Consider the following 15,882-nt stretch of genomic DNA (forward strand, 5'->3'; position numbering starts at 1 on the left):
CCTCCCTTTGTCATAAAGTTCTACAGAGCCTCCCTATGCCAGTTTAATGTGCTTCAGGATCAAGTGTGTAAGAATTCTATACCCATAACATACTAGTATCCAACATATTTTGCCCCAAAAGAAATGCAGAGAATAGGCCGGGCGCGGTGGCTCAAGCCTGTAATCCCAGCACTTTGGGAGGCCGAGACGGGCGGATCACGAGTTCAGGAGATCGAGACCATCCTGGCTAACACGGTGAAACCCCGCCTCTACTAAAATACAAAAAAAATTAGCCGGGCGAGGTGGCAGGCGCCTGTAGTCCCAGCTACTCGGGAGGCTGAGGCAGGAGAATGGCGGGAACCCGGGAGGCGGAGCTTGCAGTGAGCTGAGATCCGGCCACTGCACTCCAGCCTGGGCTACAGAGCCAGACTCCGTCTCAAAAAAAAAAAAAAAAAAAAAAAAAAAGGGGGACTGACTTCCTGGGATTCAAATTCTGACCCCACATCCTGCTTGGATGGGGAAACCTGAGCTAGTTATAGAACCCCTCTGTGCCTCCACTTACTTATCAGCTGCTATGGGGACTAGCACTTAGAATCATGCCTAGCACACAGTGAGTACTTTTTAAGTGTTAGCTATTGTTATTTCTATTACTTTATGCTCAATACTGAAGACTATTAAGTCTCCTGATACAAACATGAAAAAGAGAATTGGCTACTGAATGGGCCACTCCCCATTTCTCAGGATAGAAAAGTCCTTCAAGCTGAGGTAGGACAGAAGCCTTAGTACAAAGATCCTGAGCCACAGGGAGATAGTACTCTATGCCAAGCACTGAAATGCCCAGGCCAGAATGCTGCTCCATGAGATGCAAATCTAAATACAAACGTACTGTCGCTTCTAACCAGCCCAAGATACGTTCATCTTTAAGTAACAAGTTTCTAAGGCCGGGAGCCGTGGCTCACACCTGTAATCCCAGCACTTTGGGAAGCCCAGGCGGGTGGATCACGAGGTCAGGAGATCGAGACCATCCTGACTAACATAGTGAAACCCTGGCTCTACTAAAAATACAAAAAATTAGCCGGGCTTGGTAGTGGGCGCCTATAGTCCCAGCTACTCGGGAGGCTGAGGCAGGAGAATGGCATGAACCTGGGAGGCGGAGTTTGCAGTAAGCTGAGATTGCACCACTGCACTCCAGCCTGGGCGACAAAGCGAGACTCCATCTCAAAAAAAAAAAAAAGTAACAAGTTTCTCTAATGCATTTTTTAAATTTTTTCTTTCATTTTCTGAGATCTAGCAGAAAGGAATTTTACATAGCTGAACACAGCTGCGGTCTTTTAAAGCCCTGAAAGTGAATAACTCTCCCCTGCAAGGAGAAAGAGCCCTGCAGTCACAACAAGGTCAAGGTCAGAGGCTGGCAGAACAACGGAGATGAGGCTGACCTGTACAGTGTGTTGAATGCCTTCTCACAGCCCTGCACGTCGCACTCAAATGGCTTTTCCTTCGTGTGCACTCGCACGTGGATCCTGAGGCTGTAAGAGGTAAGGAAGGCTTTGCCACAGCCCTCCTGATTACAGACAAAGGTGTACTCTCCTCGGTGAGTCTTCTGGTGGGTTCGCAGGTTGCCTGCTGTGCTGTAGGTGCGGGGACAGCCCTCAAAGGTACACTGGTACCGCTTTACCTGGCAGACAGAAGACACCTCATCAACAGGACAAAAGAGCTGCACAGGGCTTAACTTTCCGACCCAGAGCTCAGCTCCCAAGAGACGTTGTAGACGATACAAATGGGTTTTCATCATAAACACAGAAAACAGCCTCTAGCAGCAAAGTGGAAAAACCTTATTGTTGATCAAATCATACCTGGACAACACATAATGATTTATGGGGAAGAAATAAGTCTATATGTATATGAATATTCTAAATGAATATAAGAGTGTTTTCAGACTCTATATACATCTATGCACTAAAAGTACACTATACTGTTACAGCTACCTGTATTCAAATAAGATCTTAACTTATTTTAAGGCTTGACTAAACACCCTGACCTCCAGAACTACAACTTGATAGACCAATATTAAATTGAGTTCAAAACATCTTGAAATTTACATACTTAACCATCAAACATATTTCCCTAGATCATTTCCACTGCATATTTTCAAGCCTACAAAATGACAACATATTGCAAATTTCTTGGAAGATTTGGTGATGTGATAATTCTTAAACTGCCAATCTCTTGTTTCCTTTCACCATCAAACTTCTTGAAAGGCGAGTCAATTATTCACCTCATGGTAGAAGGTTAAGAAAAAAAAAAAAAAGCTGCTTCTCTGACAAATACCGAACGGCAGATGACTCTAGTGCAGTGGAGGGCCTGGAATGGGAGGCCCAGCAGCTTCACCAGAGACTTTGGCAGGGATATTGGGGCCAGGGTCATGGCTGTGGTTGGCCAGGAGCCAGGGCTGAGGCCATGGAGCTCTCAGAGGCAAGGCTGAGAACAAGGAGTGGATGCACATCACCAAGCTGGGCTGCCTGGTACAGGACACAAAGATCATGTCCCTGGAGAAGATCTAGCGCTTCTCCCTGCCCATCAAGGAGTCTGACATCATTGACTTTTTGCTGGGGTCACCTCTCAAGGATGAGGTTTTGAAGACTACACCTCTGCAAAAGCAGACCCGCACTGGCCAGTACACCAGGTTCAAGGCCATCGGGGACTACAGTGGCCACATCAGTCTGGATGTTCAGTGCTCCAAGGAGGTTGCCAATGCTATCCAAGGGGCCATGATCCTGGTCAAGCTCTCCACTGTTCCTGTTTGGAGAGGCCACTGGGGAAACAAGATCAGCAAGCCCCATGCTGTCCCTTGCAAGGTGACAGGCTGCTGTGGCTCTGTGCTGGTATACCTTATCCCTCCCCCACCCCACCTGAGGCACTGGCATCATCTTGGCCCCTGTGCCCAGGAAACTGCTGCTGATGGCTGGTATTGACAACTGCTACACCTCCGCCAGGGGCTGCACTGCTACCCTGGACAACTTCACCAAAGCCACCCTTTAGGCCACCTCTAAGACCTATAGCTACCTGACCCCGATCTCTGGAAAAAGACTGTATTTACCAAGTCTCCCTATCAGAAATTCACTGACCACCTCATCAAGACCCACACCACAGTCTCTGTGCAGAGGACCCAGGCTCCAACTGTGGCTATAACACAGGGATTTTACACAAGAAAAATAAAGTGAATTGAGAAGAAGGAGGAGGAGAAGGAGAGAAAGAGGGAGAGGGAGAGGAAGAGGAAGAGGAAGAAGTCAGGGTGTGGTGGCTCATGCTTGTAATCCCATCACTTTAAGAGGCCAAGGCAGGAGGATCACTTGAGGCCAGGATTTCGAGACAACCTGGGCAACACAGCAAGACCCTGTCTCTACTAAAAACAAAGAAAACCACAAAATCAGCTGAGCATGGTGACATGCGCCTACAGTCCCAGCTATTCGGGAAGCTGAGGTAAGATTGCTTGAGCCCAGGAGTTCAAGGTTACAGTGAGCTATGATTGCTACTGCACTCCAGCCTGGTGGACAGAACCAGACCTGACCTCAAAAAAGAAAAAAAAAGAGGGAAGAAAAAGTAGATAAACAATAATAAAAATAAAAGTATTAATAAAGAAAATCCCAGCCTGGGCAGCATGGCAAAACCTCATCTCTACAAAAAACACAAAAGTTAGCCAGGCGTGGTGGCATATGCCTACAGTCCCAGCACTTAGGAGGCTGAGGTGGGAAGATCACTTGAGCCTGGGAGGCTGAGGCTGCAGTGAGCTGTGATCACACCAATCACACCACTGGACTCCAGCCTAGGTGACAGAAAAAATAATAATAACATTTTGGGCCGGGCGCGGTGGCTCACGCCTGTAATCCCAGCACTTTGGGAGGCCGAGGCGAGCGGATCACAAGGTCAGGAGATCGAGACCACGGTGAAACCTCGTCTCTACTAAAAATACAAAAAATTAGCCGGGCGCGGTTGTGGGCGCCTGTAGTCCCAGCTACTCGGGAGGCTGAGGCAGGAGAATGGCGGGAACCCGGGAGGCGGAGCTTGCAGTGAGCTGAGATCCGGCCACTGCACTCCAGCCTGGGCGACAGAGCAAGACTCCGTCTCAAAGACATAAAAAAAAAAAACATCAAAAAAAAAACATTTTGGGCTGATTTAGAAAAGAAAAAAATTTTTTTTAATTAAAAAATGGCAGTTGACATGTGTGCCTCCATTTCCATTAATGCCCACGTATTTCTTAACCAGTTGGCAAGATGGCTTCACTGTATGAAATTATTCTCTTAACTTCCCGGTAGTCAAATTCTTTCGTCCTTCCCTATTTTCCTTGACTATTCGCAAACATATCTCATTGATCATGTCCTCAATGTCTGAAAACTTGTCCTTCACAACATAGTAATGCCTTGGGGCACTCTTTAACTCCTTCTCTGAGACACTTCTTTCCCTTTACCTCTAAGCGTAGGTGTAGCGATTCCAAATTTTGTCTCTCATCTCCCAAACATTCCTCATATCTATACTGATGCAGTAGAAGCACTAGACTTGGCAGCAGAAGACTGAATTCTGGCACTTTTGTTCAACATATATATGTGTGTGTGTATATATAGGTATGTATATGTATATATATGTGTGTATGTGTGTGTGTGTGTGTGTGTATATATATTTTTTATTTTTTGAGGCAGAGCAATGAAGAACAATGATGTTACCGGAGCTAAAGGAAAAAGGATCTCAAGGAAACATGATCAACATGTTAAATGTCAGAGAAAATAAGGAAGGTAAAGACTGGGGAAGTGACTGGATCCAGCAGCTAGGAATTCACTAATGACTTAGCAAGACTAGTTTCAGCAGACTACTGGGATCAGGGTCCAGATGCAGGTGACTGAATGAAAGGCAAAGTGGAGGTAGAGGCTAGAGATGAAGTACAGCAGCACAAGTGAACTCCTGAGTTGATAAAGTTTTTTTGTTTTTGTTTTTAAGAGACAGGGTCTTTGTTGCCCAGGCTGGAGTGCAGTGGTGTATTCATAGCTCACCGTAACTTTAAACTCCTGGGCTCAAGTGACCCTCCCTCCTCATCCTCCATAGTAGCTGGGACTACAGGCACACGCCACCACACCCAGATAATTTTTAAATGTTTTGCTGTGTTGCCCAGGTTGGTCTGGAACTCCTGGCCCCAAGCAATCCTCCTGCCTCAGCATTCCAAAGCGATGGGACTACAGGCTTGAGCCACCACACCTGGCCTGGTTTTTTTTTTTAAAGTAAGTCAGTTCTTGAACATATTTGGGGGCAGAAAAGTCCTGGAAGAAGAAATTGAGGATTTAAGGAGGAAAATGAAGAAGAGAAACATTCAAAAGCTCGGGAGGAGGGGAAAGCCTCAGGTAGGAGAGGGACATTTCGTTTCAGAGAAGAGATCTGAGATAAGGATGAGTGTGACTCAAGGATGGACAAAGTTTTCTGTAAAGGGCTAAACAAAAAATAGTTTAGGCTTTGTGGGCCTTATGGTCTGTGTCACTAGTCACCTCTGCATGTTAAAGTAGCAACAGACAATACGTAAATGAAACAGCAAGGCTCTGTTTCAAAAACGTTATTTATGGACACTAAAATTTGAATTTCATATATCATGATATACTCTTTTGATTTAAAAAAAATCATTTAAAAATGTAAAAACCATTCTTAGGCTTAAGGGCTGTGCAAAAACAAGTAACCGGATGGATCTGGCCTGTGGGCCACAGTTTGCTAACCTCTGAAACCTGTGGGAGTAGGGTAGTAGGGAGGGCCCCTACTCCTCCTGTCTCCCTTCCCACCCCTCCCCCACCTGTCCAACCCCCATCTGATCTTGTACAAGTCTTTAGGTTCCTTAGTCAAGTGCTCTCACCTGTTCATTGGGTTCTCTTTCCACTGCCACACAGGAGAAGCTCCATAAATATTTGTTAAACTGAATTCCTTATTGAACCACTAATCCAGGTATTCTTCTCATGTCTCAGGACCTAGCTTTGCAGTCATTTGTTGCCAGATTAAGTCTAAAACAGTTTTCCACATATTTCATCTCTGCTCAAATGATAAAAGTCCCAATTCCTTTGCCTAACATTCAAAGATCTTTCCAGGGCTTCTTCTGTCTTCTATCACATTACTTGGTAAGCAGCCAAACAGAAGACTCTGTCTAGGCCTATAAGCAACAGTACACTTTTACCCATTTGCAAGACTGATTCCTACTTCCCTGACTTTGTTCTCTCCTTCTCTACTGGAAATGCCTAGCTCCTTTCTTCTCTGCTTTTCTGAGTCCTTCTCTTCCTTTAACGCAAGCCTCAGGAACTCCAAGCTCCTTCACAATCACTCCACGTCTACATGACAGTACCCTTCTCTGAATGCCAGTAATATTTACTATACCACTCATCTGACACTTAGTTTATACTGTTCATTATCGTCTCATGCATATATTCTGACTTCCCATCAAGACTAAAAACCTCTTTAGTGCTGCCAGATAGAGAATTGAAAATGATCACTCACCACTAAGGAGAACTGGGACTGTGGATGCTGGGATAAAGGAGTCTGCATGTCTCAACCATAAAGCTTACAACAATGCTGAATGATAAGAGCAGAATTTCACTCTTAAGATGCTACAGCTGTTGATACCTTTATACGTAACTGCAACAAATGATTAACTACCCCCTCCTGTCTCCCTGCCCCGCCAAACGCTGCTCCCATCCAGGTTTTTTCACTTGCACAATTCAGGCTTCCACTAAATGACCCTTCCTCTAGAAACTCTTCCTGATTGACCCTTACTTCTATCCCAAACTAGAATAGGTATCCTAATTATAGGTTTTTGGGGCTTTTTGTAAAGCACATGATACAATTAAGATGCCATAATTACACGATTAAACCATTTACATCATTATGTTTCATGGTAGGCACAACAGTATCTGAAAAACAACAGGCACTAAATAAATATTTGTCCAATTAAATGAATGAATAGCTACTTCCCGGCTGGACTGTAAGCTCCATGAGAGCAGGGACCATGTTTATCCTGTTCACTGACACAACTTCCAGGACCAGCCTTGTGGAGAAGTGGTGCTTGATTTACATTTTTTGAATGAATGAACAAATGAACAAAACCAGTGGGACTGAAAAGGTAGTGACAAGGACAACAAGTGACATGTGACAAAGGAACAGTTTCAAGGAGAATGGTCAAGTAGGTCAAATGTAGCAGAGATGATTGATAAAATACCTCTTGGATTTAGCTGACTCACAAAGTCATAATTGCTTCAGCACAACTAGCTTCACTGGAGTGGTAGGAACAGAAGTGAGAATGTAAGACAATGAATATCAACTACACTTTCCAGAAACTTGGCTGAGGAGAGAGAGAAAGAGAGGGGGAGGGGATAGCAAGTTAGAAAAGGACACAGACTGGGAAAAGTATTTGTTTGATCTTTATTTATTGGTTGATGGATCGATTGACTGAACAGACGGAGTTTCTCCCTGTCACCTAGGCTGAATGCAGTGGCATGATCTCAGCTCACTACAGCCTCAACCTCCTGGGCTCAAGCAGTCTTCCTACTTCAGCCTCTTGAGTAGCTAGGACTACAGGTATGTACCACCATGCCTGGCTAATTTTTGTATTTTTTGTAGAGTACGGGGTCTCACTGTGTTAAGCCAGGCTGCTCTGGAACTCCTGGCCTCAAATAAATTTCTCATCTCAGCCTCCCAAAGTGTTGGAATTACAGGCATGAGCCACCACACCCGACCTGAAAATATTTGTATTTAAAAGTGGGGGAGACAGTTCACTGTCAAAGCAAATGCCTGCTCCCCCCATAAAATGCTGAATAAACGGGCAATCTCTCGCCTCATTTGGAGGAAGAAGAAGAAGTCACTATTCTTTCAGAATCATTTTAAAATAGCACAAAATTTCACAAAAAGGGAAAACTAAACCTCCTCAAACTGGATCAGAGCAGGAAGTTGCAAAAAACGTGTAGGTTTTCATGGTTACATACAGGAGGTATTGCAACATTTGGAACATTTCAGTACAACTAAGGTTTATCATTCATACATCCTAAAAATTATGTTCCAGAAATTATACTGTCCTGGGTGCTAGGAATACCAAAAAAAAAAAAAAAAATTGTCCGTGCTCTCAAAGAGCTCAAAGTCAAATGAATCGAACAAGAACAATATGGTTTGAGAAGTTGTACTAACAGATATTCAGCATACTATGGGAATATATCAAAGAAACGTCTAACTTAGACTTCAATGACCTTAGAAAGGCTTCTTGAAAGTGGTTATCCCCAACCTGAATTCAAAGACATGAGCAGCTGGATGACAGAGTGAGTCCCCATTTAAAAAAAAAAAAAAAAAAGGAATGAGAGTATCTATAATATGAACATAATGTTACCAAAGATTCCATTAAAAAAAAAAAAAAAGTGTTCCTCCAAAAGAGTTTCAGGCTCTAAGCATAACTTTAATCTTCCCGAGTGGCCTCAAACAGCTGTTGATTACCCTGTTAGGGAACATGGAAGGAGCACAGGTTAGGTTCACTGAGGACAGCGTCTCATGCTAGTAATGGGCACAAAGTAGGAGCTTTCAGAGAACTGATGCTGATTTACAAAGTGTTCTGAGCAGTTCTAGAATACAGAAATATTTAACAAAGATGACTGCCTTGTTAAGGTAACAGAATCAGAGAAGAAAGGTGAATGGGATGAGCAAAAGTGAGAAAATTAAACACTGTGACCCCAGAAGGCAAAAGCTTTAAAAAATTAGAAAAAGAAAAAAGTCAACACCTGTGGAAAGAAAGAAAAAAAAAAAAGAAAAAAGAAAAAAAGGCTGGGTTTGTCCTAGAGGAAAAGAAAGTGAAAGTAAGAAGTAGATTTTACACACATTTACAGCCCCCTATTCCACAAGAGAGTTCCTGCTTCTGGGCACCTAGCACGTGAACATTCTCATAAATAAATGACTGGCCTGCCGGGCGCGGTGGCTCACGCCTGTAATCCCAGCACTCTGGGAGGCCGAGGCGGGCGGATCACGAGGTCAGGAGATTGAGACCGTCGTGGCTAACATGGTGAAACCTGGTCTCTACTAAAAATACAAAAAATTGTTCCAGGCGCCTGTAGTCCCAGGTACTTGGGAGGCTCAGGCAGGAGAATGGCCTGAACCCGGGAGGCGGAGCTTGTAGCAAGCCGAGATCGTGCCACTGCACTCCAGCCTGGGCAACAGAGCGAGACTCCATCTCAAAAAAATTTAAAAAATTTAAAAAAATTAAAAAATAAATGACTGGCCTGGCTGTTATGGCTGTAGAAACTGCCTTTTCCTCCCTATCACTAGGGACTTCCCTTCCCTCTCCCTGTGTCCATTCCCCACACTGGCACTGATATAATTTCTTCTCCATAACAGACAAGCAAAAAGCTCAGAAATATAAGAACCCTAGCCGGGCGCGGTGGCTCAAGCCTGTAATCCCAGCACTTTGGGAGGCCGAGACGGGCGGATCACGAGGTCAGGAGATCGAGACCATCCTGGTTAATACGGTGAAACCCCGTCTCTACTAAAAAGTACAAAAAAACTAGCCAGGCGAGGTGGTGGGCGCCTGTAGTCCCAGCTACTTGGGAGGCTGAGGCAGGAGAATGGCGTGAACCCAGGAGGCGGAGCTTGCAGTGAGCTGAGATCTGGCCACTGCACTCCAGCCTGGACAACAGACTCCGTCTCAAAAAAAAAAAAAAAAAAAAAGAAAGAAATATAAGAACCCTGAAGACCTCATTTCGACAGGCCTCCCATCTCCCACTATGAGAGCTGACTTCATCCAGCTGTTCCCCACACTTCAAACCTTTACCCTTACAGAACAAATGCTGCTGTCCCTTCATTTCTTAGCCCTTTTCACAGCCAACAGGTCTCAATACCTGATTCTTATATCTTTGCAAAAGTGGTGTGTGATGGTAGAAAGCATAGGCTTTGGCATCAGAAAGTCCTCAGTTCAAATCTGTTCTACCATTTGCTAGTTGTGTGTTTCTAAGCCTCAGTTTGTCATCTGTAAAATGGGGGCTAATAGCATCTATGTTATAGGATTGTTATGAAAATTAAATACAAAACTATATTAAAGCCCATAACATAGTGATTGGTACATAGCAGTTACTCAGCAGCCAGCCATCTCCCTCTCTCCATCACCGCTGCGAGCAAAATAGGAGTCCTCATTCTTTGACAGCCATTTGCTCTGCCTGGTGCCCCAAATGCCCATCATGGAAATAATTTCAGTGGCCTGATACTAAGTCAAAGGAAGCCAAGTATAAGAGAGAGGAGTGGCAAGAGCTGGTATCCACAGAATGCCTGCAGGCGACTACAAACAGGTTCTCATTTTAAAACACCGTTGTATGGGCCAGTGAGGTGGCTCGTGCCTGTAAGTGCTCACCTAGCACTTTGGGAGGCTGAGGTGGGAGGATTGCTTGAGCCCAGAAGTTGGAGACCAGCATGGGCAACATACCAAGACCTCGACTCTCCAAAAAAATAAGAAATTAGACAGGTGTGGTGGCTGAGGTGGGAGGATCGTTTGAGCTGGTGAGATCAAGGCTGCAGTGAGCTGTAATCACTCCACTGCACTCGGCATGGGTGACAGAGTGAGACCCTGTCTCAAAAAAATTAAATGAATAAAACACAGTTATAAATGGTGGTTTATGTTCCACGGTGGCATTAATACAACAGTTCAGCTAATTAGGGGTTACCAAGATTTCTATGGGCTATCCTGCAACCTAATCGCAGTTTATATGTAAGCTCGTCTCAAGGAGAAAACACCTCCCAAAGAGTACCTAACAAAGAACATTTTAACCTCTTGTGAAACTGGACATTACCTCTTTACCTCCTTCAAGAACCATGGGGGCCTATGAAGAAAAGAAAGCAAATGAACATCCACTGAACAACCATGATGCACCAGACACTATGCTAAATGTTTTACACATATTACATATGAATAAATCTCATTTAATCTTCACAAAATGCAATGGGATATTTTTATTTCAATTTTATAAAAAAGGAAACAGAGCAGCTTGCCCAAGGCCACATAGCTAGCACATAACAGAACAAAGCTGGAACCTAGGTTGAAACTATCCCTTTGCACATCACAGAAGAAACGAGTAAGCCTGATTTAAGTAAGAGGGGAAAAAAATAAAATTCAAGTTCTTTTGCCAATGTCATATAATAGTAAAATGTTAGTAGTACTTAAAATGTACAACCTATGTAAAATGTACATCAAGACCTATAATTCCTATAGCACCAAGTTTGAAACCCAATTGTACACAAAACCACTCTAGTCCCTTTTCCAGGCCAGTGGACTTGAGTGATGGAAATGCTGATTACTAAGGAGAGGTACATAACACACATGCAGACACACTGATAAAATGGCTTCATATGGGGGTAAATGGAAAATGCTTCTTGCTCTGGATTCCTACAGAACCTCACACTTACAAGTTCATCGGAGTTCAGAAGGGAATCTGCAAAGAAATGTAATCACAGTATGCAAAGACTAAAAAGTGGGTAGTTCTCCTCTAGGAGAGTCAACAACATCTTGGTCTGTCTGAGTGGATCATTCTACTGCCTAAGGAATTTATAATAAGGCATGAGATTGGAACTAGGTCTCCCAAAGTAAAGGACATACACTGCAAAAAGGTTCCAAAACACTGGAGTCAGATTTTTCCTGTTATTCTTATACTTAAAATCTGTCACACTAAAAAAAATAACTCTCCTCTTGGAATGCCACTGGCCATACAATTAGTTCATAGTGTGTTGAGGAGCAATACACCAAGCAGCCTAAAAGCATCACTGTAGGCCAGGCGTGGTGGCTCACACCTGTAATCCCAGCACTTTGGGAGGCCAAGGCAGGTCGATCACCTGAGGTCAGGAGTTCGAGACCAGCCTGATCAATATGGTGAAACCCTGTCTCTACTAAAAATACAAAATTTAGCCAGGCCTAGTGGTGCATGCCTGTAATCCTGGCCACTCGGGAGGCTGAGACAGGAGAATCTCTTGAACCCCAGAGGCAGAGGTTGCAGTGAGCCAAGATCATGCCAGCCTCGGCAACAGAGCAAGACTTAATCTACAAAAAAAAAAAAAAAAAAAAAAAATCGCTGTAACTGTGCTTCTTGAAAGAAAACGACACCTTTCCTAATCAATGCACTGGAATACTTTAGTGCATCATGTAGAATAAATTTGGCATATGATTCCTAGGGTTTTTTCATGCTCCTTGGCCAACTACTCTATAGAAAACTGGCAAGGTCAGTTAGCTATGGAGGATATATCACGTCATTAATGTAGTTCAGACAGAGGTAGATGAACAGGTAACCAGACAGTCCTGGCAGGTTCTCTGGAAGGGCATGGATTCAAGAATGGACCGCACAAACCAACTAAAGAAAACACAGTTGCCGGGTGTGGTAGCTCATGCCTTTAATCCCAGCAACTCAGGAGGCTAAGGAGTGAGAATTGGTTGAGGCCAGAAGTTCCAGGTTACAGTGAGCTATGATCATGGCCTAGGCAAACATAGCAAGACCCAGTGTCTTTAAAAAAAAAAAAGTAAACAAACAAACAACAGTAAGACACAGCTGCTTAGAGACTTAGAGTAGAAAGTCCTTAAAGGGTCAGACATGGTAGCTCATACCAGTAATGACAATACTTTGGGAGGCCAAGCTGGAAGGACTGCATGAGCCCAGGAGTTCGAGACCAGCCTGGGCAACATAGCAAGACCCCTCTCTACCAAAACAACCAAAAAGTAGCCGGCACAGTAGCACATGTCTGTGGTCCCAGCAACTGTGGAGGCTGAGGTGGCAGGATGGCTTGAGCCTGGGAGGTGAAGGCTGCAGTGAGCCATGACCATGCCACTGTACTCCAGCCTGGCTACAGAATGGAACCCTGTCTCAACCAAAAAAAAAAAAAAAAAAAAAAAAACTTGTTTTTGGGCAGAATGAAAATATTTTGATTAGAAATCTCACAAGCTGGCCAAGTGCCATGGCTCATGCCTATAATCCCAGCACTTTGGGAGGTTGAGGCAGGAGGACTGCTTGAGCCCAGGAGTTTGAAGTTATAGTGAGCTATAATCCCACCACTGTAATCACTCCAACCTGTGTGACGGTGTGAGACCCTGTCTCAAGAAGGAAAGGAAAGAAGACAGAAAGAGAAAGGAAGGAAGGAAGGGAGGGAGGAAGGGAATGAGAGAAAGACAGAAAAGAAAGAGAGAGAAAGCAAGAAGAAAGAAAGAGAGAGAAGGATAGATCTCAAAGCTACCAAATCAGTAGGGAGACAGTAATGAAATAAAAAGCATGAGAATAAGATACGTGAAATTTGAGTCAGAATGACCAGTGGCTTTGTGGTAGGAAAAGACTATCTGTGGCAAGGTTCTGGTTGGTTTATTTTTTTGCATAAGAGAAGCATGAAGAAAAGAAAATGAAGTAATAGGTAAGCCAACTCCACACTATATGAAACAATGAAAAAAACAAGAGTAAACAGGAAATTCAAGCTAAAATGTGACTCAGAAAATAAGCTGCTTGGGAAGCCAAGAAGACCAACTAGTTATCAAATGATTTGATTTCTCAAGAGTAACACCTGTGCATGGAGGGAAAAAAAAAAACAAAAACCAAGCTGAAAAAAAAACGAAAGGAAAAGGATTAAGGAAGGGCTAAAGGATCATGAAGTCTGTTATCAAGTAGTGATAAACATCAGCCTCTTCAGGCCAATTAAGTGGATTTTAATGCCCAAATAAAATCACTGCCAAAACAAAAGCTAAGCTAAGACAGTGCTTCAGGAAGGCAAGCCTCCTGAATGTCTGGTCATTAAGCAAGACTTTCAAAGACTAAAGCTACTGCTACTTCTCCTTCAAACTCCACCCAACCCCAAACCTACTGATTTCAAGAATACAGCATCTTCCATAAAGGTCTCATGGATAGCATGGAAAAATGTGGGTGGGAGGAAAGTGGAGTGAGCTAAATCCCCAGCAAACTGAACAAAGTGCTCATAATATCCTTCACCCTGTGCTATTCAATATGATTATCAATGACCTGAAGACATGAATAGCAAACCAGACTTGCAAATAGAATAAACCAATTTGAACAGTACAAAGTGGAAAAGTGACAGCTTTTCACTGATTGCATAATCATTCCTTCTGTACCATCTCCTCCTTTTCTGCCTAGATCAGCATTTCCCAAAATGTGTTCCACAAAACACTGATCCCTGGAAATTGGATCCGAAAAAATGGTTTCTCAAGTTTAAAGCATTTGAAAAATTCTGTTTTCTTCCTTCTTAGTTAGTGGCACATCAAAGGCTCTGAGAAGTCCTAATCAACAAATTTCTGTCTTGGTTTAACTTAATGTTTCCTGACCATTCGCTCATGAAACACTTTCACACAGTAATCATTAACGGAGGATGGCCTAAAGTTTAGGTCCTAAACCATGTCCAAATTACCTATGCTAAATAAAAATGATACAATCCCCGTGAGCTAGCTACTACTGCCTCATCACTCTTCTTCCTCTAACTACCAAACATTAAAAAAAAAAAAAAAAAAAAAAAAGGCCAACTTGACATTTCCTGCCTCCTGTTTCCTCATCACTCACTCACTTCTTCATCACTCATGCTCTGCGGCAAGTCTTCTCATGATATGTGAACAACTGCACAACCAGCAGAACTAATGGCTTCTTTGAGGCTCCTCAGTCCCTCTGCAGGGTCACAGAGGAATATCCTCATTTGTTGACACTCTCTTCCTTCAGCTTTCACAACACTGCAGTCGACCCATCCCATTGACTACTGTGATCTTCTTGGGTTCCTCTTTCTCTTTCCAACCCTGAAGTTCTCTGGCCAACTCTTACTTCTCCCTTAAGTAAACTACCCACAGTTTGAAGGCCCCTTTCTACTACCATTCTAACTCCAAACCATTTCTTTGACCTCAGATACATGTTTCCAATGAGCTTTCCATTTGTTCATCTTACTTTTCTCCAAGGACTATATGTTCAATACACTCCTACCAAACTCATTAATTACCCCACCAAAACTTTTTCCTTTTCCCATCTTTCTTGATTCCTATGAATGAGATCACCATTTGGAGGGTGCAGGGAGCAGAGTTAGCCACTTTCTCCTCAGCATGCACACAGCACTTCGAAAAAACCTCTGTTAAAATATCTATCACAACAGACTCTTAACTGCTTAACTCTTCACTTAGATTTGAAGTTCCATCAAAAAGCTGTGCTAAGATACAGCAGAAACTCAACAAATTTGGGAAAATGGATGAATCCTTTCAATCAACATGATTCAAAATCTTTTTTTTTTTTTTTTTTTTTGAGACAAAGATTCTCACCTTGTTGCCCAGGCTGGAGAGCAGTGGCAGAATCTTGGCTCACTGCACCCTCTGCCCTCTGGGTTCAAGTGATTCTCCTGCCTCAGCCTCCCAAGTAGCTGGGACTACAGGCATGCACCACCACGACCAGATAGTTTTTGTCTTTTTAGTAGAGACAGGGTTTCACCATGTTGGCCAGGCTGGTCTAGAGCTCTAGACCTCAAGTGATCCACTCACCTCAGCCTCTGAAAGTGCTGGGATTACAGGCACAAGTCACTGCGCCCGGCCTATTCAAAACCTTTGAATCATGCCCAACTCATGGCTCATTCATCAAACTCCAATAACATGTACGAAGTTCTCTCATACCTCTACAAAAGCTCTTGATTCTTCTCATGAACAAGGCCACTATCCTTTCTTCAGATTTAAATGAAACCCCAAACATAAATTACAACTGTCTCCTAACTGGGCAAAAAGTCTCCAGTTTTCCTCTGCCTCCAAGCTACCTCTGCTGCCAGACCAGTCTTTCTAAAATGCTACTCTAACCACATTCTCTTTCTAACCACTCTAGCCTTGGCTTAGACACCTCCAATGGTTTCCCACCATTTCTAGAAAAG

At 43.5% G+C, this 15,882-nt stretch overlaps 1 protein-coding gene across 2 annotated transcripts in view; it reads right to left on the reverse strand.

The window, feature by feature from the left end:
• Positions 1-15,882, reverse strand: part of MTF1 (metal regulatory transcription factor 1) — a 53,840-nt gene that overhangs the window by 30,651 nt on the left and 7,307 nt on the right. For both annotated transcript variants that reach the window (XM_025382438.1, XM_025382430.1), the window contains exon 3: positions 1,416-1,654. In XM_025382438.1, the coding sequence (XP_025238223.1) occupies positions 1,416-1,654 (239 nt within the window). The remainder of the gene's footprint in view (positions 1-1,415; positions 1,655-15,882) is intronic.

This window comes from Theropithecus gelada, chromosome 1 (assembly GCF_003255815.1).
Source record: "Theropithecus gelada isolate Dixy chromosome 1, Tgel_1.0, whole genome shotgun sequence".
Lineage (NCBI taxonomy): Eukaryota > Metazoa > Chordata > Mammalia > Primates > Cercopithecidae > Theropithecus > Theropithecus gelada.